Here is a 27,922-nt window from a genome sequence, read left to right as displayed (position 1 = left end):
GTCCGACCACCCCCCCCTCTCCCTCCTGCCCCCCCCTTTCTCCACCCCCCCCCCATCAGAACGTCATCGCTGCCTCCTCTGGACTGGCCGCTGCCCAGCCAGTTCGGCCAGTACGAGCTGAAGATCGAGGTGCACCCCAGGGCCCACCACAGAGCGCACTACGAGACGGAGGGGAGCCGGGGGGCCGTCAAGGCCTCGTCCGGGGCCCACCCCGTGGTCAAGGTGAGGCGGGGCCCGCGTCCGGGGGCGAGCGCCTCGAAACCGGTCTCGCTATCGCGGGTCGGTCGCTCAGTTACGGCTCGGTCACCGGGGTCACGTGACCTTTCCAGCTTCGCGTTTGCTGCCTCCGGTGACCTCTTTTGCATCCTGAGCCCTCTGTGGTAGTCATTCAGCAGATTGATATATTTAAATAATTGAATATGTTCAATATTTTATGACTAACCTCGGCATGTGATCTTACGTGTGCTGGAAATAAAACACTGCATGGTTCAGTAGCAATTGACTTGATCACATACTTTATCTTTTACTATTATGTTCCCCTCCCACTTTTACAGTTAGCAGAGAGAGTTTAAAAAACTGTGTTGTGACATAGCATTTGATAATGCGGGGGGCAATCCTTCCTTGGGGAATTACGTGCAGGCTTCAGCACATTTTAAGCACATTGTCTCAAAACCGCGTCAGTCTTGTGTGACACACCCTCTGAATATTGATTGAATTTGTTCATTTTCGAATATGGATGAAGCATAAAACACACCCCTCCCGGTGGCCTGTAAAATGACTCTGTTGTACACGGTGTCACTGACTGTTTTATTCTTGGCCTTAGGAACGGAAGAACAATAATGTGTTACCCGCCAATCATTGTCACTGAGCCCGTTGTGCTTCGATGCAGTGAAAGTGAAATACAGTCTCTTGGGTAAATTGTCCAAGTGTTGAGGTTATAAATTAAGCAATAGAAAAAAACAATGTTTATATTGGGATGAATTGGCTTAGATTCCATTTTAAGCATTCGCTTAAATTAGCTGTATTCAGTATATTCAATATATCAATATTAGTGAATATCGTCAATATCGATATGGGCTTATTAAAAAGAATCAGTATATCGAAATATTGACCCTACTGTCAACCCTGTCAGGGGAAGAAGACAACGACCTAGCGAGTGTGAAAAGTAAACGGCGGGAATATGGAGCAAGAGGGGAACATAACTGACCGTGACCTCGCCTCGAGCGATTGTGTCAGACGCAGCCGGGCTGTATCGAGCGAGGGGCCGTCCGTAATACAGCCCGGGTCCGATCGCACGGCGTGATTAATTTACTGATAAATTTTTTTTTTTTTGTTTCGGATAGCGGCTCGTTAACGACGGCGAGATTAGATTTGTCGGTTGTGACCTCGCGGCCGAGCTGTTTTTCCCCCGAGGTTTACTCCTCGCCTCAGCAGAAACGCCTGCCAAATTATTTAGGCACGGCTCCGCGCCGTGAAGTCATAACGGCTTCGCGGCGCGGGGCTTCGCTAGCTGTTATCACTTCGAAGCCCGAAAGCTCGCTGATTCTTAAAAACCCGGCTGTTTTGTTACGCGCTCGGCATATGGCACCTGCTACCTGCGACTTGAAAACACCGCTTTCCAAGTGGGAATCGAAAAGAGTTTTCGCGGGAAGTTTTAGTCGGTCTATTTATGTAGTCTTATTTACGCCACCTTTTTTTTTTCATTTGCTTTTTCTGTGTTCTTTCGATGTGTGTATGTGTGTGTGTGTGTGTTTGTGCTCATCACTATAACCCCCCCCTCTGTAAATGTGTAGGAGCGCAGACAAACACGCGCTAACACGCGAAGACAGCCGAGGTGTGTTTTCACCACATGCTTCGCTGGCTCGATTCGCGCACACACACCGAACCAGAGGAGAACGCATATATGCGTGTAGCTGGTACAGGTGGTGTGGCCAGAGGAAGGTCAGCGATGTGCAGCGAGTGGATTGAAATCATTACATTACATTACATTACAGGCATTTTGCAGACGCTCTTATCCAGAGCGACGTACAACAAAGTGTATAACCATAACCAGGAACAAGTATGACGAAACCCCTAGAGAGAAGACGTCCAAGTGCAGGACATCGCATAGTTCAACTTGGACCCTGAAGGTTAAACTGATTAACACTAACAACGAGAACGGCAACAACGCAGTCTATGGAAAAAATACAAGTAGTAATTAAGACAGTTAATGCACCTAAGTCACCTTCTGTCCTTGGGCAGCTCTGGCCAATCGCACGCCGAGCGCTACCGCTGGCCCGGTCCGGATTCGATGCCAGGCCGTCGGGGCCTGTGCCCTTTCTCCATCATAATCTTCATTACAAGACTACAATTGCTAACTTTATTATCTGCTAATAGTGTTGTTTTCGAAAGGCAAGTAAATGTCTGGTTCAGTGTGATTAGGTTATTACAATAAGCAAAGATCAGAGGCGACTGCAGGACCGTTACTAGGACCTGTTGATAATGTAACTAGTTCCAGTGGCATTTGTGAGAACCAGAGCCATGTGGAGGTTAAAGCAGAAATTAAAAAACCGAAGTCTTTTCTGCAGTCGTTCCGTGAGCAGGGTCGCTTGCACTTTATGTTTGTGCTGAAGGGAATGTAAAGGTAATTGGGAAACACTGACGTAAACAAGCAAACTGCTAATTAACGCGAAACTGTCAACTGTCTCCACTTTTGTCTCCGCTAAAACTTTTTTTTTTATTCTGCTTAAAATCACCAGAAGGTAGCCGGGAAAAGTGCAAATTAAGACCCACTTTTCAGCAAAAAAAAAGTGTTTTTGAATTGTTTAATTTATTTTTACCGCGTAGGTGAGACCGTTTTATGCTAACGAGCACGTAAGCGAAGTCGGCGTAAAGGGTGAGCTAATTTAGCGGGTAGCTCGTAGCACATTGCGCCGGTTATTTACGGATCCCGTGCAGCTCCGGCTCGGCTGCTCCGGGGTGGAGCTTCGAGCCGCCTGTAACTTCGTCTCGCCGCGCTCTCCAAAAAGCTTCGCCGACAATACGGCGGCCGACGCTTGTGTTTCGCTTCACGTGAACCGTGCCACACGAAGGGGGGGGGGGGGGGGGACGTGTTGAAAGCACACCTCTGTTTTGTCACTGGAGAAGGGGCAGAAGGGGTGGCCGTATTTACAGCCTCGCTGCTGTCTCTCGTTGGGGAGCCGCGGACGTCCGTGGCGCGGCGCGGCGTTCAATATTTCATGGTGCGACGAGAGCGCGGCCTTTTGTCCGGCGACCGTCTTGTGACATCATCTAGCACAGACCCTGACAAAGGCGGAATCTTCATCGTGTGTCTCTGCACGGTGATTCAGAGAGCGACTGCTCTGTAACGGCGGGTTCCCTCTGAATTAGGGATGGCCGAAAGTATTCAGGCTCAAGCATTAGTCATAAAACAAGCATGGCTGCTTGGAATTGCACGTGATGCAAGTGTTAAAATTCTAGGGAACATCTAGACCAGGGCTGCCCAGTTCTGTTCCTGGAGATCTGTCATCCCGTAGGCTTTCATTCTGGCCCTAACAAAGCACGCCTCAGTCAACAGCTAGGGACCTTTTTGAGCGGCTAATTAGTAGAGCCAGGTGCACCAAATTAGGGTTGAAATGTAAATTTACAGGATGGTAGATCTGCATTAACAGGGTTGGGCAGCCCTTGTCTAGACTGGTGTTTGACTTTTGACACGGTTGAATTGAAGATAAATTTGCTGCTCTAAATCTGCATGTATGTCCCGTCTAACAAAACTATGATCTGTACATTTTGGTTTGCTCACTTTTTTTGCAATATGGTTGTTATAATATAGTTAAACATGTGAAGCTACATTTTCAATGTACAGTGAAAGTGTGACTGAATGAATTCGGAGAAAGTGTGATGATGAATTTAGTAAGTGCATCATTTGTGACTACATTAGCAAGCATCAGGTTGGATTTAAATACTGCTGACATTTTTGTACAATATAAGATTGATATGAAATGATGAATTTTCACTTAAAAGGAAAAGAAGTAAATACTTTGAGGGTATTATCAGAGGTTGCATAGAGTGGCCAAACTGTCAGGTAGGATACATTTTGAGGTGATTGTTCAGAACGTGAATCCACTAACTCTAAAATGAAAAATCTCTAAAATAATTTCAGTATTGAAATTGGTGGCAAAATCACAGGCCATTTATTTTAGATTAGGAATATTTGCATAGTTAAATGGACTTCCAGAGTTTGTATATCCAACCAAGACCCAGTAGAAAAAAGTTTAAATATTAAAAGTTGTGACATAATGCAAGTATTATGGATGACAAAAGCATTTACATACAGTGCAGTGAAACATTTTCAAAAATATCATTAAATTGAATTCCCCTTGTGGTGTAGATTTAAGCATAGTATATATATACAGGGCATATACGCAATGTAGGGTTCTTACGATTAAGAGCAGAGGCTCGTGTCCCCTACAGGGGACAAACATTAATTGCCAGGTCTTAGGCTATGGCCTAGATGTGTTCAAGTTGCCATTTCGTCATATTAATTGGACTTGATTTTCAGTTTTATCTCAAAGTGTTTCCATGTCATTATATAATATTTATTGTGCTCTCCAAAGAGTTCCCGCGCCTGATAAACCGGTCTGGAAATCAGCCACGATTAATGATTCACTCTTACGATTGCCTCTCCCGATTCTCCCTGCCATGTGAGAAGATGCATAATTGGGAACTTATAGCAGGGTTTTTCCAACCTTTTCTGATCCAGGAACCCCCCAACCAGGCTCAAAGGCATCCAGGAGTCCGCAATTGTACATTTTGAAGGCTTATATTTAAAATTCTATTCAAAAATGTATATTTTGAAATGTTTTCCCAAATCCATAAGCTGTATAGGCTAAGTATAATCATTGCATATCAAGTCTGGCCAGAGAGCCCTTACAGTACCTTCAAAGACCCCCCAAAGGGTCTGCAGACCCCCGGTTGAGAACCCGGGAGTCATAGATAGAATTGGTTCGGAACTCTCCGGAAGCCGTCTGATTTTACACTTCACCTTGTGAATTTCTTCAAATAAAAATAGTGAGCTGCCGTAGATTTGAACTGTAAGCCCATTGCGTCGTGATTATTCTCATTCAGCTGGGAGGTCTGGTGTCCAGGGGCCTGACAGTTGAGTAACACATCCATATTGCTCAAGTGCCTGGGATTGCATAACGTGGTTTTGTTGGCTCAGTGGGCCCCTTCCGGTCTACTGATGTCTGTGTGTACAAACGCTGATTGTGCCTTTCTGTACCGCTTATGGTCTGCTGGATGCACCATTTAAGGTCTGCTTTCACAAATCAGTCTCTCAGTTTGGCTAGTAGCTAATTGTTGTAACGGAAACACCTTAGTTTAAACATGCAATAGATTCAAGGCAACATCAACTTTTTTTTTTCCCTCAAGGATTGTAATCATTTCCGAAATTCTGTTCCAGAGCAGAGATAATAAAATTGGAATAAGGCAGTAGGTAGAAGCACAAGGTACGTTGTTAACCAGTCGATCTGCACTGATGGTCGTTAGTCGACACTACTTCCTGGTTTCTCATATAATGCTGCTATATGTATGGCCATAAAGCATCCACCAATCACCGTCGGCTTTGTTCTACTGTTCTAGCAATGCGTTTGATTGCGGTGATTGCTGGAGCTCTGTTTTCTACGCGTGATTCTTTTTTTGTTTTTACCTAACCTCGGCTGTGACCACACCCCGTAGTAATGACGAGAGTCCGCCAGAACCTGCAAAGTGATTTCATTGGACAATGTTTATCTGCAATGAAGAATCATGCATTTTCTACGTACTGTTCAAGGTGGTGCTGCAACACCATTTGAACAAGGCCACAATCTTTCCCAAAGGTCAAGCAAGTGACATCGCAAAGTGACAGCACAGCCGGTCGGGCCTGGTCCAGGCTTCCTGATGTGGCTTTTAACTGCGTTTTGAAAGCACGTGACTGCATTTTATAGTCTACGACAGACTACAATATGGTCTGCAACAAAGTGACCGTGAAGCTGGAAAAGAGGCCTTGCCCTCGCTCTGTCTGTGAGCTACCCCCGAGTGTTGAAATGCATTATTTATGCCCCAGTCTGTGTCGTCTCATCATTATTTTGTGTACTTTCCCGAAAAATGGCACGTCTCTAGCCATCTTTATTTCATTAGAAGGGCCTGACTGCACTGCGCCATGGTGTGCTGTGGTAGTTTTTTGTGTGCTGTGATAGTTTTTTTTATTTTGTGGTTTCTGTTGTATTTAGAGAAGTGGGGACGAGCACGGTTATCAGCCGTCTTTATCGCGCTGAAATTGTGGCTTGGCCGAGTTCTGAACCCGGCGAAAGGTCTCCGGGTCGGTCTCTGCGTGAGCGTCGCACGCACTGTACGCGCATCCCTCCTTCGCTGCGAAGGCCTCGCGTCCTGCCTCCGGCTTTGTCCCGGCTCGCCCTCAAAGCCATAGGACGAAAATAAAAGAGACGATAGACGAGCCGTCGTTTTTTTAAACGCCTCCGTTCTCGTCGTCCGAGCGAGAGGAACGCGGCTGCTCGAACCGCGCGGATTTCGGCCCAGCCCCCCCCCCCCCCGCTAAAGGCGTTTAATCACCCGCGGCTGGCCCTTTGGCGGCTCTGCAGATGCGCAGCGGGTACGAGCAGGCGTCGGCGCTCCGGGTTTCGGATCGAGACGGAGGAGAGGGAGGTCGGGAGGCCGCGGGCCGAGGTGGAGCGGTGGAATTCGGGCCGGTCGGAACAGTATTTACATTCATGTGCCACCTACTATAATTTATACATTTTGCTAAACTGTGCTTTTCTTTGACAAATAGCACACAGCAAGCAACACTCAACGAGTGATCTTTCACAAGCCCGTCAACATCATGTATAGCGTCTGGAAACAGAACGAGAAAAAAGAAAAAGAAAAAATTATCCTCACAAGGGCCTAGGAATATTAACAAATGAATATATTACGATATATTTTCATGAAATCCACGGGACCCACCCTGTAACGGTTCACGAAAGCCACGTTAGCGACAGCCTCGCTAGCTTAAATGAATAAAAACAGAGCAGCCCTCCAGGTCTGCAGTGCGGCGTAGATACGGCTCACGCCGACGGCTCCACGCGCAGCAACGTTCAGCTGCGGTGAACTCCCAGCGCGGGAGCGCTAATTCATCCCGGGCCAGGCGGGCGGGCGGGCACCTTAGTGGGGGGGGGGGGGGGGGGGCGGGGGGGGGCTTCGTCACGCCCGTTGCTAGGAGACCCGCGAGCCCGTCTGGCGGCGCCACCCCTCGTGGGCATTTTAATCGGCTTAACCCGCGCGCCGTGCGATGAAGAGAAAGCGCGTCTGGAAGGCGGGACGCGCGCCCGCAAGCGAGCGCTCGTGAGAGGCTTTGAAGACCGCGCCGCTTTTAGCAGCCTCCCCCCACCGCCACGCCCCGCCCCCTTTCAAAACTTGAAATTAATTGCCTCGGTGCGTACCGCGCGCACACTTCTCATTTCTCCGAAAAGCCGTAAACAAGATCAGGTTTTCTGCTCGCAGGGATTTCCAGGAGCTGATTAGGTCTCCCAAAAGACGGAGAGGGTGATGTTTCTCTCGTGACGAGGCCGACCGGCTTCCGTCGCTCCTGCGGCAGCGACGCCGGCGCCCCCTGCGCGCTTTCCCAGAACCTCCCGCGACGGCTGCACACGGCCGAGCCTTCGTGTCACTCGACTCCGCCTTGTCTCCCAAATGCGTCACTTCCAGCCGCCCACCCGTCGTGATTCACGTCACGGTTATATTTTGAAATAATATAAATGAAATTTAGTTACTGTAAATCCAGAATCTCCTTGAAAATGTTAATAGATTTGACTTCAACGGGGTAAGCTGTACAGTTTGCAGTTTTGATTATTCACTCAGCAGTTGTAAAGTTGGGTATTTTATTTACATTACATTACAGGCATTTAGCAGACGCTCTTATCCAGAGCGACTTACACAACTTTTACATAGCATTTACATTGTATCCATTTACACAGCTGGATATATACTGAAGCAATGCAGGTTAAGTACCTTGCTCAAGGGTACAACGGCAGTGTCCTTACCCGGGAATCGGACCTGCGACCTTTCGGTTACAAGCGCAGTTCCTTACCCACTGTGCCACACTCCGTCCTTATTTAATGTAGACCTAATGAGGCCACATCACGCTTTGATTGAAGCCTTGCTTACGGCAGCCTTTGCCCAGAATCAGGTCCCGCTGGCCTTATAGGAGCTGGAGCAGGCGCAGTGGTGGGCGGCAGTGTAGTATAATGGGCAAGGAGCTGGTCACTGGTCAGCCGTAACCGAAAGGTCACTGGTTCGATTCCCAGGTAGGTCACTGCCGTCGTACCCTTGAGCAAGGTACAGTACTTAAACCTGCATTGCTTCAATATATGTCCAGCGGTATGCTGTGTGAATGCTGTGTACCAGGTTGTGTAAGTTGAAGTTGCTCTAGTTAAGAGCGTCTGCCCAACGCCTGTAATGTAGCCTAATGCTAAATGGACTGCATTTATATAGCGCTGGGCGGCAGTGTAGTATAATGGGTAAGGAGCTGGTCACTGGTCACCGTACCGAAAGGTCACTGGTTCGATTCCAGTAGGACACTGCCGCGTACCCTTGAGCAAGGTACAGTACTTAACCTGCATTGCTGCAATATATGTCCAGCGTATGCTATGTGAATTCTGTGTACAATGTTGTGTAAGTTGAAGTTGCTCTAGATAGGGAGCGTCTGCCCAACGCTATGTACCTAAGGGTAAATGGACTGCATTTGTATAGGCTGGGCGGCAGTGTAGTATAATGGGTAAGGAGATGGTCACTGGTCAGCCGTAACCGAAAGGTCACTGGTTCGATTCCCTGGTAGAACACTGCCGTCGTACCCTTGAGCAAGGAACTTAACCTGCATTGCTTCATATATGTCCAGCAGTATGCTGTGTAAATGCTGTGTACCAGGTTGTGTAAGTTGAAGTTGTTCCAGAGCGTCTGCCCAACGCCTGTAATGTAGCCTAATGGTAAATGGACTGCATTTATATAGCGCTGGGCGGCAGTGTAGTATAATGGGTAAGGAGCTGGTCACTGGTCAGCCGTAACCGAAAGGTCACTGGTTCGATTCCCAGGTAGGACACTGCCGTCGTACCCTTGAGCAAGGTACAGTACTTAACCTGCATTGCTGCAATATATGTCCAGCGGTATGCTATGTGAATTCTGTGTACAATGTTGTGTAAGTTGAAGTTGCTCTAGATAGGGAGCGTCTGCCCAACGCCTGTAATGTAGCCTAATGGTAAATGGACTGCATTTGTATAGCGCTGGGCGGCAGTGTAGTATAATGGGTAAGGAGATGGTCACTGGTCAGCCGTAACCGAAAGGTCACTGGTTCGATTCCCAGGTAGGACACTGCCGTCGTACCCTTGAGCAAGGTACAGTACTTAACCTGCATTGCTTCAATATATGTCCAGCAGTATGCTGTGTAAATGCTGTGTACCAGGTTGTGTAAGTTGAAGTTGTTCCAGAGCGTCTGCCCAACGCCTGTAATGTAGCCTAATGGTAAATGGACTGCATTTATATAGCGCTGGGCGGCAGTGTAGTATAATGGGTAAGGAGCTGGTCACCGGTCAGCCGTAACCGAAAGGTCGCAGGTTCGATTCCCAGGTAGGACACTGCCATCGTACCCCTGAGCAAGGTACAGTACTTAACCTGCATTGCTTCAGTATATGTCCAGCGGTATGCTCTGTAAATGCTGTGTACCAGGTTGTGTAAGTTGAAGTTGCTCTAGATAGGAGCGTCTGCCCAGCGCCTGTAATGTAGCCTAATGGTAAATGGACTGCATTTGTATAGCGCTTTTACCCGAAGCCTAACGCAGTGGCGGTCGGTTCTCTCTTCGCGTCGACCTCGTTCAAGCGAGCGCGCGGGCGAAAAAACGCGGGGTCCGCGTCACGGACAAACGGGCCCGCGCTCTCGAACGGCGGGGGGGCCCTCCGGCTCGGTTTTGGGTAACGGCCCCCACGGGACCAGCGAGGGGCCGGGTCCAGCCGCCCCCCCCCCCAAACACGCCATGGAAACCGCCGAGAAACACAGGTGGAAACTATTCGGCCCGGGCCTTTTGCCGGGAAAGCACCGGGGCAGCGGCGGGGGGCGCGTCGCGCGGAAATTCCCTCCCGAACGCGTCAGAGCCCGTGAGGCTTCCGGAAACTTCTCTTTTTCCAGGGACCGCCGGCCAGCGTCTCTCTCTTGCTGTCGGTCAGTCCCAGCCCGTCGGGCTTTGTTGTTGCTTTGCTATAACCGGATCAATGGAACAGATGCAGACTAAAATTATCGGGCTTTATTTAGAGCCTCCTGCGCGTAACGCTACCCAGCGGTTTTATTTTAGCTCGCGTTTACGGTTTCAGAGTCACGCCGGCCCGGCGACCGCCGCGCAGGGCCCGGTATAAATGTCATCAGTTTAATATAACCGCCTGTTTATCAGCCCTTTTGACTTCTGGTTTAAGAGGGCTTGAGGAGGTATTAACTTTCGCTCTCCACGGCCGTAGCGCTCTGTTCTTGTATTTTGTTCGGACTATCGCTGAGGGGAAGTCGAATGAGCGAGGCTTATCTGAACGAAAGAACGCACGAACCATCTCAGAAAGTGCGTTTGGGCAATTGCGCAGGTATTTCATTACTTTAGCCATCGCTACAGCTCCCAAACGAGTCCTTTACAGACCACGCCCGTCCATTTAATAGCATTTGCTGTTCCTATCTAGGTGAAGGTTGACGCTCAAGAGTCATGAACCGGTGGCTCACTTGATTCTCCCAGCAGCCTCTGGTTTTTTTTGCCACTCCCCCCAGACCCTATCCCATGCCCACAACAGGCCCACTTCCCCCTGCCTCAGAGCGGTAGGCTCTGAACCTAAGGGCCTTAACAAACAGCTGTTTTCAGTGCAGGTGAGGAGCCTAATAAAAACCTCAGTAAGAAAATGTCAGTCTGTTTAACCTGCGTTCCTTCGAATGTACCACAGAAGATTGTATTAACCGCAGCTCTCCAGGTGCAGTTTTCCAGTCGGGCGCGAGCGGGGCACAGACGGGGCACAGACGGGGGGAAACGTCATCATCGAGCGAGGGGGCCCGGCGGGGCCCCGCCTCTCCCGCCGCCCCCGGCAGCGAGCCGACTTGGCCCGCGGACCGGGTCCCCCCCTCTGCGGCGAGCCATACGGCGCGTCTGACGCGCGGCGCCCGGCGAGAGAGAGAGAGAGAGAGCCCCCGGCGCGCCGCTCTGACGCACCGGTTCAGCGTGCCCGTCTGCGCCCGTCCGCGCCCGCTGCTCTCTGACCCCGCCCACCCGCCTTCACGCCGTTGCGCGCGGCGAGCTGGGACTCGTCTAACGCGGAACCTCACAGCAAGTTTCTGTTTCAGGGCAGCGGTGTTTACAGTCTTACCATTCATTTTTACCGCAGCAGGACCATGGCTACCGTTACAGTCTTACCATTCATTTTTACTGCAGCAGGCACATGGCTACCGTTACAGTCTTACCATTCATTTTTACCGCAGCAGGAACATGGCTACCGTTACAGTCTTACCATTCATTTTTACTGCAGCAGGAACATGGCTACCGTTACAGTCTTACCATTCATTTTACTGCAGCAGGAACATGGCTACCGTTACAGTCTTACCATTCATTTTTACTGCAGCAGGAACATGGCTACCGTTACAGTCTTACCATTCATTTTTACTGCAGCAGGAACATGGCTACCGTTACAGTCTTACCATTCATTTTTACTGCAGCAGGAACATGGCTACCGTTACAGTCTTACCATTCATTTTTACTGCAGCAGGACCATGGCTACCGTTACAGTCTTACCATTCATTTTTACGCAGCAGGAACATGGCTACCGTTACAGTCTTACCATTCATTTTTACTGCAGCAGGAACATGGCTATCGTTATCAGTCTACCATTCATTTACTGCAGCAGGACCATGGCTAACTTTCTACATTCATTACATTCATTTTTACTGAGCAGACAGGCTTTCATCTACATTCATTTACGCCAGAAAGCTACCACATCTACATTCATTTACTGCCAGAACATCTACGCAGCTTACATTCATTACTGCAGCAGGACTGCTCCACGTATTGTGCTAATCGTTAAGTCATGTCTCATGCTTGCATGTTAACTTTCTACATACATACACATTTATTAGCTTATCGAAGCGGCGTACAATAAGTGCATACCGAAGGTCGTTGGAGCAAATACAAAACAGAGGTCCGTTAAGGTAGAATACTCATTTTGTACAGTTACAGGAATAGTAGCCATGAACACGTTAAGTCTTGTTCACACAGTAAACATTACTCTGACCTAACCTATGCTAAGTCAAACTAGGAGGCATGACAAGCTGCAACATGAAGATAATGATGCAAGGTACAATAAGTGCTGGATGGAGGTAGCTGTAACATGAAATTGGCAGAGGAAATTTAAGTGACTCAAGAAGTAATGCATTTGAGTAATAGCATTATACAGTACATGTATTTAATTTATGGACCAAATAAAGACTAATGCGATTTCAGACACAATATTTCCGTTCTTGTCTCCAGACACCCATTGGAAGCGAAATGTTTCAGTGCCATAGTCGCACTCTGTTCCTGTGGAGGTCCTGAACTTTATTTTCCAATAAGTCAAATGCACCGAAAAGCCGAATGGCTAAACCCACTGGAAATCCTCAGTGCTTGCTCTGAAACATGGCACGTAAAGCGGCGAGCGAGCAAGAACCGTGCCTTTACGAGGGCAATGGAGGAATAACAATATTTAATCTGCTCGGTTTTTATGGTTCCAAAAAAAAACCGGCAACTGCTGACTGGCGCTGGCCAGAGAGGCAGTTAAAGGGAACTCCCCCGGTTTCTCCCGCTCCGCGGTGTTTTTGTTAAACGCGAGCACAGGGTTGTGTGTGGGCGCCGCCGCCGCCAATGTTTTTGACGCTCGCGCGGACCGACGGGTTTCGATTTTGGCAAAACGACGGAGGTGCAAACGGCCCGGAGCGACGGCGGGGGGAGGCCGGTGGCGGTACGGTGCAGACGGAATCCCTCAGTTTGATGGGACGGGGGACGGGGGAGGTGGGGGGTGGGGGGTGGTGGTGGTTGGCCACTGAGCAAATACGTCCTTCCTGATTGGGACTCTGCTCTAAACAGCATTGAGTCGGCAGAGCGCACCTTTCTGAGGTGATTTCTTATTTCGTTATGCTTTTGTTTTTTTTGTTCTCTGCCAAAAAGATGTGTGTGTAGTTCAACAAGATCGACAGGTTGTCCAGCCACAAATTCTAATATGCAAGTCTAATATGCAACGAAATGACGTTTGTGTTTCATGAACTATGTTGTTCGACGAATCATATTTTTTGTTATTGTTGCCATTAGCAGCACAAGCTTTAAATGATCGTTATCCTTGAGCTTGCTGCCAGGATCATTTGCCTTATATGTAAAACCATTTTAACCCCTTATCAACCCTTAGGAGCTGAGGACGTATGACACATTGCGCGTTTTCTTCTATTATACCGAGTATGTTGTGTTTTTAAAGGCAGAGATCGTTGTGTGTTCCATTAGGTTTTTTCAGGGTCGTCTGGTCATTTCCATTTGTGTAAAAGCCTCTTTAAATAGCAATTTACTGTGTTCTTTAAGCGTGCATACAAATCCACTTGCAGCGACAGTCATTTCTGCACAAGAAAATTGCAGGAAATAAAGCCTAAATCTGGAAGAGTGTTTGGCCAAGGGGGACACCGTACCCTCGCGCCCCGGTGGCTAACGACAGAGAGCTGAGCTTCGTACCCGTGGGCCTCCGCGTCGAGTTACGTCGTCTCCTTCGCAGCGGGGCGAGCGCCTGTGTGCACGGCGATGTTTGTACGCTGTTAGAAAGCGTCTCTTTACTACGCCCGCACCCGCCTGGGAACTGCCGTCCTCCCCCCTCCCCCCCCCCCAACCCCGACAAGCCGCGATCCGCCATGCCGGGCCTATGCGGGATAGTAAGTCCAGTTTCAGCGAGAAGGAAGCATCCGGGCCTCCCCTCCCCTATTTCCATTCAGATCTCAGAGAACTTATCTGGCCGGCCCACGTTCCACAGCCTTTAGTGTGCATAGTCGCAGTCAAGGCCCGAATCCACATCTAGAGCACTCACAGGTGCACATTTAATTAGATTCACTAATAACGAGAGAGCTCCCAGACAGGAACAGATTTTATGTTGCGGAACGAACCAAAACACCAAGGTCTTTGTCAGGCAAAGTGTGGTCTGAACTACCTGCTCACACACACCTGTGATGACACTGTCGTTTGAAGCAGAATATCCTGTTCTGCACAATGAAACATGCTCTCACTAGACAGCATGCTGCTACCTTTTTTTTAGACTATCGTTTCTCCTCGCCTGCCCTGAATCTCTGCTGCAAGGCACGGTGGGAAATCTGGGAGGTTTTGAAGCGATCGGCCGAAGCGCGCCAGCGCTCGGTTTCCGCGCCCAGTCCCTGACCCGTTTGGCCAACCCGCCGCTGGCTTCCTCCCAGTCCGTGTGTGCGGCGTCGACACCGCAGATGGTCGACTGGAAATGTCAAACCGACGAAAAGTGCTTTCCTGTGCTTTCCTTGCCAGCCTCAGTCTAGACAAAATGACGTCACCTTTTCGAGCCGAAAGGAAAGTCGGCGTGTCAGAATAAAACTTTTATTTAAACCTATTTCTTCATAATTGAGTTTGGCAAAAAAAGTCAATATTTTCAAACCAAGCAGGATATGGTTTGAAATTCGTATGTTAGTCGCATGTTTCCAGAAATAATTTAGACGGTCTAGGCCAGCTGCAGGTGACCGCGCTTGACCTTCGCCGGCTACGCCGCCGCTCCGAACGTTTATTCTGCGAAGGCGAGCGAGACGGCGAAGGCCGCAGATTACAGCGGCGGCTGCGGCTCGCTCGGGCTGGGGGGGACGCCTGCTAATCGAACCCGCGCGCACCGCGCGGAAGCTTGGAATCCACCCGGGGCTACACGCAACATTCCGACCCGAGCCGAACTGCGGGGACTCTTGTCTTCCTCCTCCCGCAAGGGGCGGGCGGGCGACCATCCCCGGGCAGGAAAGGCCACGCCCCTCGGCAACCAGCTCCGCCCCCCCCCCCCCAACTCCATTATCCGTGTCTGGGTTTATCGGTATTTTTTTAAGACATTGGTCCAGGGAATTCATTGTCGTTTATAAACTTTCGGTATGCTGTGGCCACGCTATGATTAGAGGGTCTGTGGGTTACTGTAGACATTGATGCCTGTTTATTATCCCCAGTGCTCGCGTGCTCTCGCCTGAATAAGAGCCGGAGGCAGGCCCACCTGGGGGCCAAACTGATAGGCCGCAGTCCAACCGGTAGCATTGCTAACCCTGAAACCTTTCCTCGGCTTCGACAGGCAGGAGGGCGCCTTATTGGACGCTTTATTGACAGCGGAGGATGCCGTCGAAGGGCGTTTAACGGACTTGGCCGCTCCAGCTCGGAGCCGATTTTTTACGACTTTATTTCCTTGGCTCCCTTTGCCGCGTTTCCTTAGAGGTTCTTTTTCGAGTTTTGAAAGTGAATCCCCTTTGGCTTCGGCCTCGCGGTGGCAGAGGTTTGTTTTGGATTTCCCTCGGAAAGGCTAGGCCAACTTCGGAGATTACGGATCACGGTGGGGATTTGGAAGCCGTTACGTGCTTGTGGAAGCTCATACGGGAGAAACGCGGTAATAGATACTTGTTGAAGGCCACAGCGCAAGATGCGGCCCTGTTGGCCTTTTTCCGGAATTTTCTGGCTTTCCGTCTGGTCAGAGGAGGCAAGCGAGACGATGCTTTCTCAAATTTGAGAGAGAATAGGAGAAAAAAATGAACCCAGTTTATTCATTTGTATGTCCATTATTACCATTTCAGTTCATGTTTTCTGAGTTTCAACCTTTTTACATGGGTCTCTATATGGGCCTTGACTCCCTTGTATTAAGACCTACGAGCCACTAATGGTTTCAGCGTGACTTAGAATGGGGTGAACATGAACAGGTGAACGTGAACTAAAAGGCGTATTCTTTTGCAGCTCTTGGGCTACAACGAGAAGCCGGTCAACCTGCAGATGTTCATCGGAACCGCCGACGACCGCTACCTGAGACCGCACGCCTTCTACCAGGTGCACCGAATCACCGGGAAAACGGTTGCTACCCCGAGCCAGGAAATCATCATCACCAGTACAAAGGTTCTCGAGATTCCTCTCCTTCCCGAAAACAGCATGTCAGCCAGGTACTTGTCTTAACCGTTTCGGGGTTACGTCACTCACTCTTCAACGTGCCACCGATTTTCTTTGCTCGCAAGCACTAAAATAGCAGCGCTCAAAATGATTTATAGTCACTTGGGACATTAATGCCTTACACAGTGAATTATGCATTTTTTCATTCAAGCCAACAGTACAGTGAGTCCAAAAGGAAAAGAAAAGAAACGGAATTTCAGACCATGTCAGTCTGAAGAATAAAAGGACATTTTTTTACACTTATTCGGACACACAGGGTCTACTGGATGGTGAGTACTGAGGTGCTGTTCTAGTGCGTGGTTGGACCCCGCGGTCTGGGATCGTACCCGGACCGTGCCGGTTACAGCCGCGGCTGGCAGTCCCACAGGGCATTGTGCAGCTGGCTGTAGCATTGCCCAGGGGATGGAAGGGCTTTAGTTGACTGGGATTACAGCTCCTCATCACGCACCAGCGACCCCTGCTGGTTCAGTGTGTGCCCCTGTTAAAGTGACAGTTGACTTGCTGTGGTTTTTTGCTGTTGTTCTCATTTCATTTTAATGTATGTTTTATATTGGCCCAGACAGTTTTTGTATGCGGTGAAGGATATTTTAGATACTCTGACAACCTGCCAGCTTTACAATGGCAGGTATTGGGGCATTTGGGGATTCATGGTCTAAAGCAAGAAAATACACTTAAAATAACTCAGCCAGAAGTGCTTGTATAATCCCATGCTGCTCTGTTTCCGGAAGAGTAGAGTGTGGGTTAGTTTAATCTCCATTTGTGAGAATCCACAGTATTGTACGACACGGTACCTGTGTGTGGAAGCAAAGTCAGCCCCTGTCTCTGAGCGTGCCCCCCCCCACCCCCCCCCTGTCTCCGGCAGCATCGACTGCGCCGGGATCCTGAAGCTGCGCAACTCGGACATCGAGCTGCGGAAGGGCGAGACGGACATCGGGCGCAAGAACACGCGCGTGCGGGTGGTGTTCCGCGTGCACATCCCCCAGCTCGGGGGCAAGGTGCTGTCCCTGCAGGCCGCCTCCATCCCCGTGGAGTGCTGTGAGTGTCCCGAAAAAGGAGTGCGTGCCTGAGACACACATGCATACACCTGCACCGTGCAACCCGTATACAACCACGCACACAGCACACGCACTATCACACACACACACACGTATACACACACCACACACATGTATACACATGCACTCATGCACACACACACGTATACACACACCACACACATGTATACACATGCACACATGCACTCATGCACACACACACCACACACATGTATACACATGCACACATGCACTCATGCACACACACACACCACACACATGTATACACATGCACACATGCACTCATGCACACACACACACACGTATACACACACCACACACATGTATACCTGCACTATGACACCACACGTATACACACACACAGTAAGCACACATGCACTCATGCACACACACGTATACACACCGCACACATTAACACATGCACTCATGCACACACAACACACACAGTACCATGCACACACTCATGCAGCACACATGCATATATACATATCACACCAGGCACTTATAACCCGCACGCCACAATGCACACACTACATGCATCTACATACATGTCTATAAAGCACGCATGCACAACTGCTGGCATGACTGTTGTCCCATTTGTGAGCAGAGAGGTTCCCTGTGACCGCCAGCATGGATGTTAAATAGCGAACGTGTGAGAAGCCTGGTCGTTTGGGCAGGAGAGCAGGGACAGCGTGGTCACGGCTTGGCACTCAGTCAGCAACTCTGATGGCTCGACCTGCGAGGAAACCAAACAGATGGGCTTGGGGTGCAGATCATTTGCTGATAGGAAGGTGTGTCCAGGGTTGGTGTGGCACTCAGGGTCTAATTATTCACTGGATGAGTTCCGCCTTTTGATTGGCCAGAAGCTACATTTGATGAATGGGTCGAGTGTCCATGATGGAGTAGCCTCATTGTAAAAGAGCTGAAATGCCCCGGTGGTAGCGACAGATGACCAGCAGTCGAGCCGCTTCGGTGGCGAGGAACGGTCGGACATTCTAATGTTACCGAGCAGAAACCTACAAAACCAGGCCAGTCACAAAGTTTCCCGTGATCTGGTTATTGAGGGAGGCGCTGAACGTACTGCCAAAGCCGGGGGGGGGGGGGGGGACGCCTGACGTTTTCCTGGAATCGCAGAGACGCGTTTGAGAAGAGAGGCAGAGCCATTATGACTCTGTGAGGTCCAGCTTCAGGCTTCTGCATCTTCATCCAGGAAGATCTCGGCGAAGCGTGGCGTGCAGTCAGTTCCCTTGCCAAGGGGGATCTTGGTCGTGCGGTGTGCGGGACGCTAAGGGCCGTAGGCTGAAACCCTAACCCCCGAATGGTGGAAAGGATAAACTGGCAGGCGACTGTGCAAAATGCTGCAGAAAGATCCGGAACAGTCAGAGCTCAGTGCCTGTGGAAAGGTCTGAGCGATCACAACTCTTTGTTCTGGACCGTTCCGAAGGCAGTCAGGACTCTCTGCCCGCCGGCGTGCTTTTTGAGCTACAGCGCTTGACTTGCTCTCTGTTTCGTTGCTGTTGTAGCCCAGCGCTCTGCTCAAGAGCTGCCCCAGGTGGACAAGTGCAGTCTGACCAGCTGCTCCGTCAACGGAGGGGAGGAGATGGCCATCACGGGCTCCAACTTCTGCCCCGAGTCCAAAGTGGTGTTCCTGGAGAAGGGACCCGGTAAGAAACAAAAAAAAAAAAACTTTCGACGTTCTTTCTGCTTTCTTACGTTCGGCCACAGAGTTTCACATTCACATGCACAGGGCTCGCAGCATGTAAAACACCACCGTCATGTGACCAAATCCTTCCGACAAATGACAAATGACAAACATTTTTTTGTGATAAATTGGGATGGTTTTAGAGTGGGTTTGTTCCAGTCCAGCTTTCAGCAAGTGCATAAAATAACACATTTATATTATTATTTATATCTGCTCTGCCTTGTTAGCATTTATAGTTTGTTTACAGCTCGTGTTCCTCCAAAATGTTCGGAAGACCATGCTCAGGCTTAAACCATGTATCCAGGCCACAAAATGCCCAAGGGAAGTGTGTGGATAAGGGAAGAAAGTTCATACACAATAGGATTAGGAGCAATGACACACCTGTTGACTGATTTTGAGTGTATTCCACGCTCCTTTTAGGGTCAGCACTTTTTCACAAGATATATGTGTGAAGCATGATAGTCAGAGGGAAGAAAGCTTTGACAGAGTGGAATATCAGTGTCGGAAAAGGTGATGTTATCTCACAGACGTTTCCAAGTATAACTCGTCAGTTTGATGTATTGTTTTTTTTTCTTTCTATTTTCCCTATTTTGAGCAATGCCAACTGTCATAAACAACTGTTTACAAATAAATGTTTTGACTTCTTCAGTCTGATTTAGTGTTGCATCATTTTTCAAAGAGAAGCCTTGTTTCATTATCAAGTCGGTCTGTGAAAAACAAGGTGGTGAAAATCGTGTCACGGTGCTTTTAGAGCTGAGGAGCAGGAGCACAGAAGATCTTATACGGTCCGTCTTTCCAATGAATAGGTTTCCGTTTGCTCCAAAACAGCCACTCTCATAAAACAGTGGCTCTCATTCGTTATTCAGACAGCTGGTTTTTTTTTTTTTTTTAAACTAGGGAAAGCGCTTCGCTTCAGGGCACAGAAGCCAGCCAGTGTAACACCTGGTATTTGAGCCCGTTTCCCACAAGCCCCCGGGACACCCGGGCCGCCCCCGCCCCCGCCCCCCCGTCCCCCCCCCCGTCCCCCTCAGCCACGCGGCTGTTGTGCCGCGTCGCTACGATAAACACCGTTCCCCGCGTTTAAAAAACGAAGCGCCGGGGCAATAACTCACACCAGTTTTAACTGTCGAACCCGGTCCCCGTGCGGTTACGGCGATGGCGGTGGAAGCGTCGACTACTCCCTTTTACGATCTTCCCCTGAAAAAGCCAGGAATTCAGCTCCGTTCAGACAAACGGCGCCGTAAATTATCGGCGACGGCTCCAGATCCCCGCCGGCGCTCGGGCCTTGCGTCCGCCGCGCGCACGCCAGGCACGCCGCGCGCGGTGGAAACGGCGGGAGGCCTCCTCCTCAGCTCGCCCGGCGTCGTCCGCGTCTCGCGGCACCCCCCCCTCCCGCGAACCGAGATTCCAATTTCGCTCGTTTGTTTGAGGTGATTATTTTTTTTGGATTACGCTTCACTGTGACTCACTTGGCGGGTTTTTTATTTATTTATTTTTTGACAGCAACGCTCCGTGAACCGATCCAGGTTCATTCTAGGGATTTCAGTGCCCCAGAGCCCTGCTGAATTAATCGGAGTCGCTCCCCTCCTCCGAATGAACGCAAGTAGAGGCTAGCCCGGAGAGGGAAGCATTGGGAAGGCGGCATTTTAACCGGTCTGTGCGTGTCCTTACGAGGGTTCGCAACCTAACGAACGACGCTCTGCTTCTCCCTGATCTGCTAACGTCGGGGAACGTTATCCGAGCCCGGACCGGAACCACGGTCTCCTTAGCGCCCAGGAATCGATTCCAGCTGAAAGGCAGCGAGCGGACTGCGGAAGGGCGCGGAACCACGCCGTTATGCCCCACAGTGAACATCAGCCCACGCTACGCAAGAGAAAAGGGGAAACTTTCGCTTGCGCTGCGGACGGGCCCATAGGTAGCTCGAGAAGGAGCCGCACCCAGCCGTGTTATTAGGCCTCGCGTTCCTGAGTAGGAAAACTGCTGCGGGGCTGGGATTTGCGAAAATCCGACTCTGCTTGCTCACGCACTTCATCAAAACAAAATGGCTCAATAGCAGCGGCGAAGGCCATAGAGATCTGTGGAATCGTGTGCTTTTTTTCCTCGTAGGGTCAGCCACGCGTAAGAGGTTTGATTAGCGTAGCGTGACGCCAGTTAGCTCAGCGGCGCGCGCGCGCCGCACAAGCGAACCCGACCGCGACTCCGGTCCTGAAAGGCTAAGCGCGGCGCTAGGTCCCTTTGACATGGGCTTGTTCGGCGTGTTATTTGGACCCCTCGCGCGCGCACTGCTGCCGGACAGGCTGTCGAGCGGAGAGCCGCGGGGCTCGCCGCGGGAACCGAGCCCACGGCGTACCTCGCCGGGGCCAGAACCGCGCCGCCGACCGAACGGCTCGGACGCGACGCGCTTGTCTTATTTTTTTTTAAAACAGCGCGTAACGGTTCCCCACTGCGTGCCTTATGTCGGCCGTGTTTAAAAAGAAGTTCTCCTCCCCTGAGGAAGGGCTCTTTGCTGGGGCCAAGCCCCGCCCTGAACACATTGGGTCTTGTTTTGGTGACAGCTGTGGTGCGAATCTGCCGTCTTCGTCCATTTGCAATTGCGTTGTTCATCTTTGCCCAGTGGTCGGTGGTGTCAGGGTCTGGAATAAAGATGTTTGCGTCAGTGTGGGTTGGGTGGGGAGATAGAGGCTGCCTCGATTTAAAAAAAAAAAATTTAAAAAAAACATTCACTGCTGTTACGTTTGGTATTGGATAATGCGCTTGTAGTTTTCACCCGCCAAGATCACCTTTTAAGTGTAATGTAGAACGTACGAACGTGGAACAGATGGGGCAGACAATCACACAAGACTGTTAAGACTGTCATGAATATATGCACGTATAGTGGGACATCTAAGATGCAACAGCATAGGAAATTAAAGTTTTTTCTGATCTCTCTCATTTAGACAAAGTTCAAATTTACCAATAATCAAGCCAACTGTAATTGACTGTAAAAATTGGGCCTCTTGACTGAACGTGTCACAGACTAATGCTGTATCATTTATCAGTAGTCTTCAGTGGATCCCAGATATGGAACAAACTGTCTTTGATATGAAGGCAGGTGCCTAGCCCTCAGTGGATCAAACGTGCAAATGTGCTGGTGTGCAGAGGTGGATGAACCATTTCCCGATTTGTAATCAAATGCTTTTTACTAGCATAATGAACAGTGTTGTAGCCATGAATAGTGATTTGTGTCGTGGCTTCAATATTTGGATGAACCTTATCCGATTAACAACTTTTACTAGCATTTAAATTTGTAGAAAAAGCAAGTACGAGTGTCAGATCAATAAGTCGTTCTTGTGCATCGTGCCATATTGCGATGGCCTGTTTTGGTCTAGGCCAGAGTTCCCTGGAAAGCAGGCTTATGACCCGAGAGGATTTCCTAGTAAAGCAAATAAAAGAAATGAAATGAAGGGACAGGAAGTCAACTCCCCGGGGCCCCCACGGGCTGGCACCTTGCTGGCGATTTGAAGTTAACTAAAAAACCTGCAGGAAGCCTATCGCGCGGGGACTGGACTCACGCCGCCCGTACTGTGCCGCGCCAAGGTGTCCGCCTTCCAGGAAGAGACGAGTGTCACCCGGAGTGCTAGGGGCCCTGGGTTTGAACTCACGTAGACAGTGATTTCCTGTAACTGTAAAGTGCATCTGCTGCGGTTTGGAAAAAAAAAAAAAAAAAGGCTTGCCTTGCTAATTGGTGTTAGATAAGACGCCCCTGAATGTGAGTGCGTGTACGTGTAACGCAGGGGTGTGTATGACACCAACCCACTCCTACATGTGCCCCTGCTCTGTTGAAGAACGGCCAGTCATTTCTTTCTGTTTGCTCTGAGCATAAATATTGTATAACTGCAGACCGTGTATCAGTTCCCCCATTCCAAAGAGAAACAAAAGAATGGAGATTTTTGTGATTTCTAAGAGGAGATCGATTGCTTTTGGTAAACGCTGGCTTCAGTGGATGGCAGACTGCTATTATGTGTGTCTGGGACACGCGGGTGGCAGTTGGGTGGGTTTTTGTGTATGAGTGGAGCCATTTTAGGGAACTTGAAGGACTGTTTTGGGGACGGGGAATGGAACATCGTGTGCATAAAGGCGGGCGTTGTTCGGACTGCAGGTTAGCGCGTGTGTAATGAAAACTATTAAACAATGTTTAAACTTCAGAAAGTTCAACACGGAAAAGCGCTTGGCCTCTTGTTGTTAGGGTGCATCGGGCACTTTGTCAAACTTGAACTCCGTGAGTGTCACAGCCTCTTTTATAAGGGCCGATAATCTACTCCAAACATGAATAAATCTGTGAAAAACGTGTTCCTTGTGTTAGCAAGGACTCTTATTTACAGTTTATTTCCATCTGTGCTGTCTTTTCTGAAGTTGGCAGAACTAAACTTACAATAGATTCTTAAACTTAAAATGGCACTTTTTTTTGTCACTTAAACATCAGTTAAACTGGATCTCTTTTTGCTGAGACTAAAAGATCTTTTATATTTGTTTGTCGGCTTAGTTTCTGAAGTTTTCCGCCCCCTCATAATGTGGTGACGAGCTGAACACAGTACTGTAAATGTGTTCTGAGGAAGGCAATGTGTTAATCTTATTGCTCTTCCTGCTTTTCATTGTTTGGAAATACAGTGACTTCACATTTGAAGACCCAGGCCTGACCTTCTTTGCCTTAATATCCCCGTCTTTTGTGCTACCGCTTCTTCTAGGCGGATGAACATAAGAGGATAATGGGTGGTTTTGTATTAATCCATTACCTTCAGCAGGGACTTGTCTTGGAGAGAATTTTTCACATGAGAGTGTTGATAAATGATTGCTTGGCAGTAAATTAATAACAAGTCCACACTTCAACATTTTTCCTCAGCTGACATTTCCATGAGTCAACGGTGCATATGAACTCTCCACTGGGCTTTTCTCTAGGTTTTTTTGACACTCTGCAAGTTTTGTGCAGGTTGCTCAGGGATTCTTGTCTGGGCATGTTTCCAGTTTACTCTGGCTCTTCTGTGTACTGCATACTTGAAGTCAGTATGTGCTGCAGACTTATGAGTGTCCGTGATCGTCCCACAATCGCTAAAATCATGTAAAAACCTACTGAGATCACCACTGAAGTAGGAGACTCGTTCAGTCATTTAATCATTTATTCAGCTCTGGAGAACCAGCATCTTATTAGTGTTTCTTGGCTGGCTTATGGAAGTGGGGATAATACTTATCTTTTAGGGAGCCCTGATGATAGAAGGTGATGGAAGGCTTTAACCAAATGTTGCACGTGGTTTAGGGTTTCTGAAACAACCAGCTGGCGAGATTAGCTTTTTCCTATTCTGTGAGTTCAACAAGTAGAGAAAAAACATATTTATAATACTGCAGCTGTGCATGAAAATGTAAACATGGAAATCGCTGCTCCACTAGAAATATACATTTAGTGTTATTGTATTATTTTAACTGTAATGCCTTTTCCGCTTGGCAGTCAGTCGGTGTTTTCCCTGCCTGTGTTTCTGAAGCATGTTTCAAAGTTGCTCCTCAAAACTCATAGCCTGGTAATTAGATGGTGCTGGAAAATGGAACATTATGGAATGTTGCCTAGCCAACGATCTGTCAAGGATGTGTCGGAATGAAAAATGGAATTGTTTGGCTCTTTTTTCCGTAACGTTAACTGCGGTGGAAACAGGGGGACTTTCAGACTCCGATTCATTTTTAACGGCTGAAAAAATATTCTCCTTCGGGACATAGCCTAATCGACCGGAAAAAAAAACGAAGAAAAACACGTATCGTCAATCGTAACTTACATCCGGGTGCTGGCTGAATCCAGTGCTCACAGAAGCTTTTGCAATAGCGAGCTCTTTCCGTTTGTGGAAATGTGTGCGGTTTCCGTCATTACGAAGAAACGATGACGATCGAAGCTCCAGGAAAAAAGATCTTGTTGGAACAACGCAGGCTATAAGACGGCCTGCAGGCTTTGCTCAACCCTATACGCCTCTTTTACAGTATGTCCCCCATAAAATACACTATACAGATAAGAGGGCTGCACTATATACTTTCAACCTTGGAACTTTAAACAATTAGAATTCATTTTCATGATACCGTCATATTGTAAATTGTGAAATTTCCGCCATTTGAAGTGGTTTTGTTTGATAGTGGGGCTGAAAGTTATACATAAGTGCTTTCAGCTTTTGAGAACCATCGCTGCAGTGTGGATGAAGGAGCATAATTCCATTCTGAAACTGGACCTTTCATTTTTGGGGAAAATAGTCTGATGTTGACTTTTTTTTCCGAAAGGAAGTACACTTATAATAACATTAGGTATTTGTTGAAATGTTATATGGAAAGTAATGGATTTAAATTATGGTGTTTTAACTTGCCATTGTAACTGCATATGTGCTTCTGGAAGGACTTGGTTTTTTGAGTTTGATGAAATTATGTTCACCTCCTCTGCAGCAAAGCTGCCAGTCACCTTCCCAGAGTATTTTGAGTCTCTTGCAGTGATAGTATAATGTTACTAAGATTAGTCTGTGTTATACACACGTGACTCAAATTTCTCTCAAAATGTATTGTAGCATAACAGTTAACTACGAGGCTGTAGGTTCAGTGCCGAGGTGAGGCTCTGCCATCGTACCCTTGAGCCAGGCACTTAACCTGATTCGCTTCAGTAAACATCCAGCCGTTTAAATGGATGGTTTTGTAAAGCACGCAAGTCACTCTGGATGAGAGCGCCTGCTAAATGGCTGGACTGGAAATTTAATGGGTAGGACGGTTGGGCGCGAAGAATTTTTCCTGATGCGTACAGACAGTGCTGGGGTGTTTCCGGCAGGTCGCAGACTCAGAAATTTCGGGCCTAATTACAGTTCACGCAGAAGTTCGTGGGGGGTCAGACGGTTTTTAAACAGGCTCTTGTGTCCGCGGAGGGGGGGGGCGGGATGGGGGGCTGGAATGTTCTAGTATGTACCTCACACCTGGTCGCATCGGAGGTCAAGTGAGAGGGCCCTTCAGCAGTTAAACCGGTGTCCTATCCTCTTTTACAGATGGGCGACCTCAATGGGAAGTGGAGGCGAAAATCATACGAGAGAAAAGCCAAGGAGTAAGTACGACGCAATCTGCCACCGAACCGTAACCTCGGAAACAGGCTGTGCAAAAACGCTAGCGACTGTACTTTGTTCTCTGTGAAGACCATTTGGAACCAGATTAGACCAGATTGGACCATAAGGATCATTCGATGCAGATTAGAAGAAGCCAATGACATCAGCGTAACTTAATTTGCATTCGGCGCGGGATCAGTGTGGGCTTTGTCGTCGTCCTCGCAGGCGAACATCGTGGTGGAGGTGCCCCCCTACCACAGCAAGACGGTGACGTCGGCCGTCCAGGTGCAGTTCTACGTGTGCAACGGGAAGAGGAAACGAAGCCAGTCCCAGCGCTTCAGCTACCTGTCAGGTAGCGTAAATCGGGGCTCACTTCACACCTGCCACGGCCAATTATGACATGTTGCCATTTCCATAGTGTGACGTTTGACGATGCGTTCATTGACTGGTGGTTAAACTTTCCCCTGTCAACCGGTATGATGTCAGGCATTCCGCATTCAGGTTATCAAGCTTAGAAGCATGGAGTTTTACCTGCATACATGGAGATTTGGAGTGTTTCGTTTCTTGAGAGATTCTCCCATTGCTTTTGGAAGTGTGTCATATGCCATTACACGCATTTGGCTTCGACGGGTCTTTTTCATTCCTGTCTTATTGATAAAGTTTTTACAAAGTTACATAATTTATCTACCTCTTTTCTTATTAATATTTCCAAAGTTACAACAGGTCTTCCATAAACCATGAAAGTGGGTTATTATGAATGTGGTATATTCCATTTTGTGAAGGTGCCCGAATATTAATTTCATTATTTTAATTGTAATTTTCTTTAAGGTCCGGAATAATGTAATTCATTTACAGATAAGGTCTTTGAAACCTTAACTTGTGCTTCAGAAGATCTGGTAGGATTTTGCATTAGAACTGCTTGGACGCTGCGTACTCTCTGTGAGCCAGGCTCAGAAACGTTAAAGGCAGGATTATATACTGTAGCAGGGGTGTACTCATGTGTACTGTAAGGGCATACGGGGACCACAAATGCAGATTAGGGCCTTTGGGAAATCTGAGCTTTTAACAGCTTATTTCTACATACATACTCTGCCAATAGTCTTTATACAAAAGGAATGCAATCCAAACTTCTCTGTTTATAGTGAATAAACACAAAATAAACTGCAAGGAAATATATACATACAGATTTATATATATTTGCATTTCTTTCCAAGAGGAGTATGAGGGTGGTTTGAAAGAGTATGTGGGCAATGTGTCCTCGTTCCTTTTTTTGGGGGTTTTTTTGCAAAAAAAAGAAAATGCTGTTGTAGTATTTATTGAAATTAATCTTAAATCGAGCAGCCGTGTTTGGAGAACTGGATGCATATCTACAAAGTTACAGTACCGGGTGGGATGTGGCAGTTCTGCCTTTGAGCCAAGGGTTCTGGACCGGTTCAGCATACGTGCAGCTGCCCAAATGGGCGAAATGTGAAATGTGAGCTATTTCATTTGGCCTGGATAAGTGTGGCCATTGACTAAATGTACAATATAACATGCGTCGATCTGGAAGGCCTACTGATCTGGAACAGAGGCGCGCTTCAGAATCGCCTTAAAACCCGCCGCCTCGACCCCAGCCAGCGAGACGTGCTCAGGAAGCGTTCAGAACGAAGGCCCCCCACGTCTCGGGAGAGCGCCGAGCGACCCTCGCGTTGAGGGGGCCCTGGAATGGCAGGGGGGGGCGGGGCCAGGTTGGTTGCGTCCAGTGGCACGAAAACAACGAAAGCCCCGCTCGGCCTCTTTAACCGGCGCTCGCGATCCAGAGTCGGCCGGTCCCCCTCGCCCTGAAACGGGGGCTCGGACGCGCCAGCTCCCGTTC

General features: G+C 48.7%; 1 protein-coding gene across 1 annotated transcript in view; it reads left to right on the top strand.

The window, feature by feature from the left end:
* LOC135256145 (nuclear factor of activated T-cells, cytoplasmic 3-like) overlaps nucleotides 1–27,922 on the top strand; it is an 81,521-nt gene that overhangs the window by 30,157 nt on the left and 23,442 nt on the right. Inside the window, exons 3-8 of the mRNA XM_064337988.1 lie at nucleotides 60–222; nucleotides 16,019–16,218; nucleotides 17,088–17,260; nucleotides 18,804–18,944; nucleotides 26,014–26,069; nucleotides 26,293–26,419. Of these exons, the coding sequence (XP_064194058.1) occupies nucleotides 60–222; nucleotides 16,019–16,218; nucleotides 17,088–17,260; nucleotides 18,804–18,944; nucleotides 26,014–26,069; nucleotides 26,293–26,419 (860 nt within the window). The remainder of the gene's footprint in view (nucleotides 1–59; nucleotides 223–16,018; nucleotides 16,219–17,087; nucleotides 17,261–18,803; nucleotides 18,945–26,013; nucleotides 26,070–26,292; nucleotides 26,420–27,922) is intronic.

This window comes from Anguilla rostrata, chromosome 5, assembly GCF_018555375.3.
Source record: "Anguilla rostrata isolate EN2019 chromosome 5, ASM1855537v3, whole genome shotgun sequence".
Classification (NCBI taxonomy): domain Eukaryota; kingdom Metazoa; phylum Chordata; class Actinopteri; order Anguilliformes; family Anguillidae; genus Anguilla; species Anguilla rostrata.
This window is presented reverse-complemented; position numbering and strand designations above follow the sequence as displayed.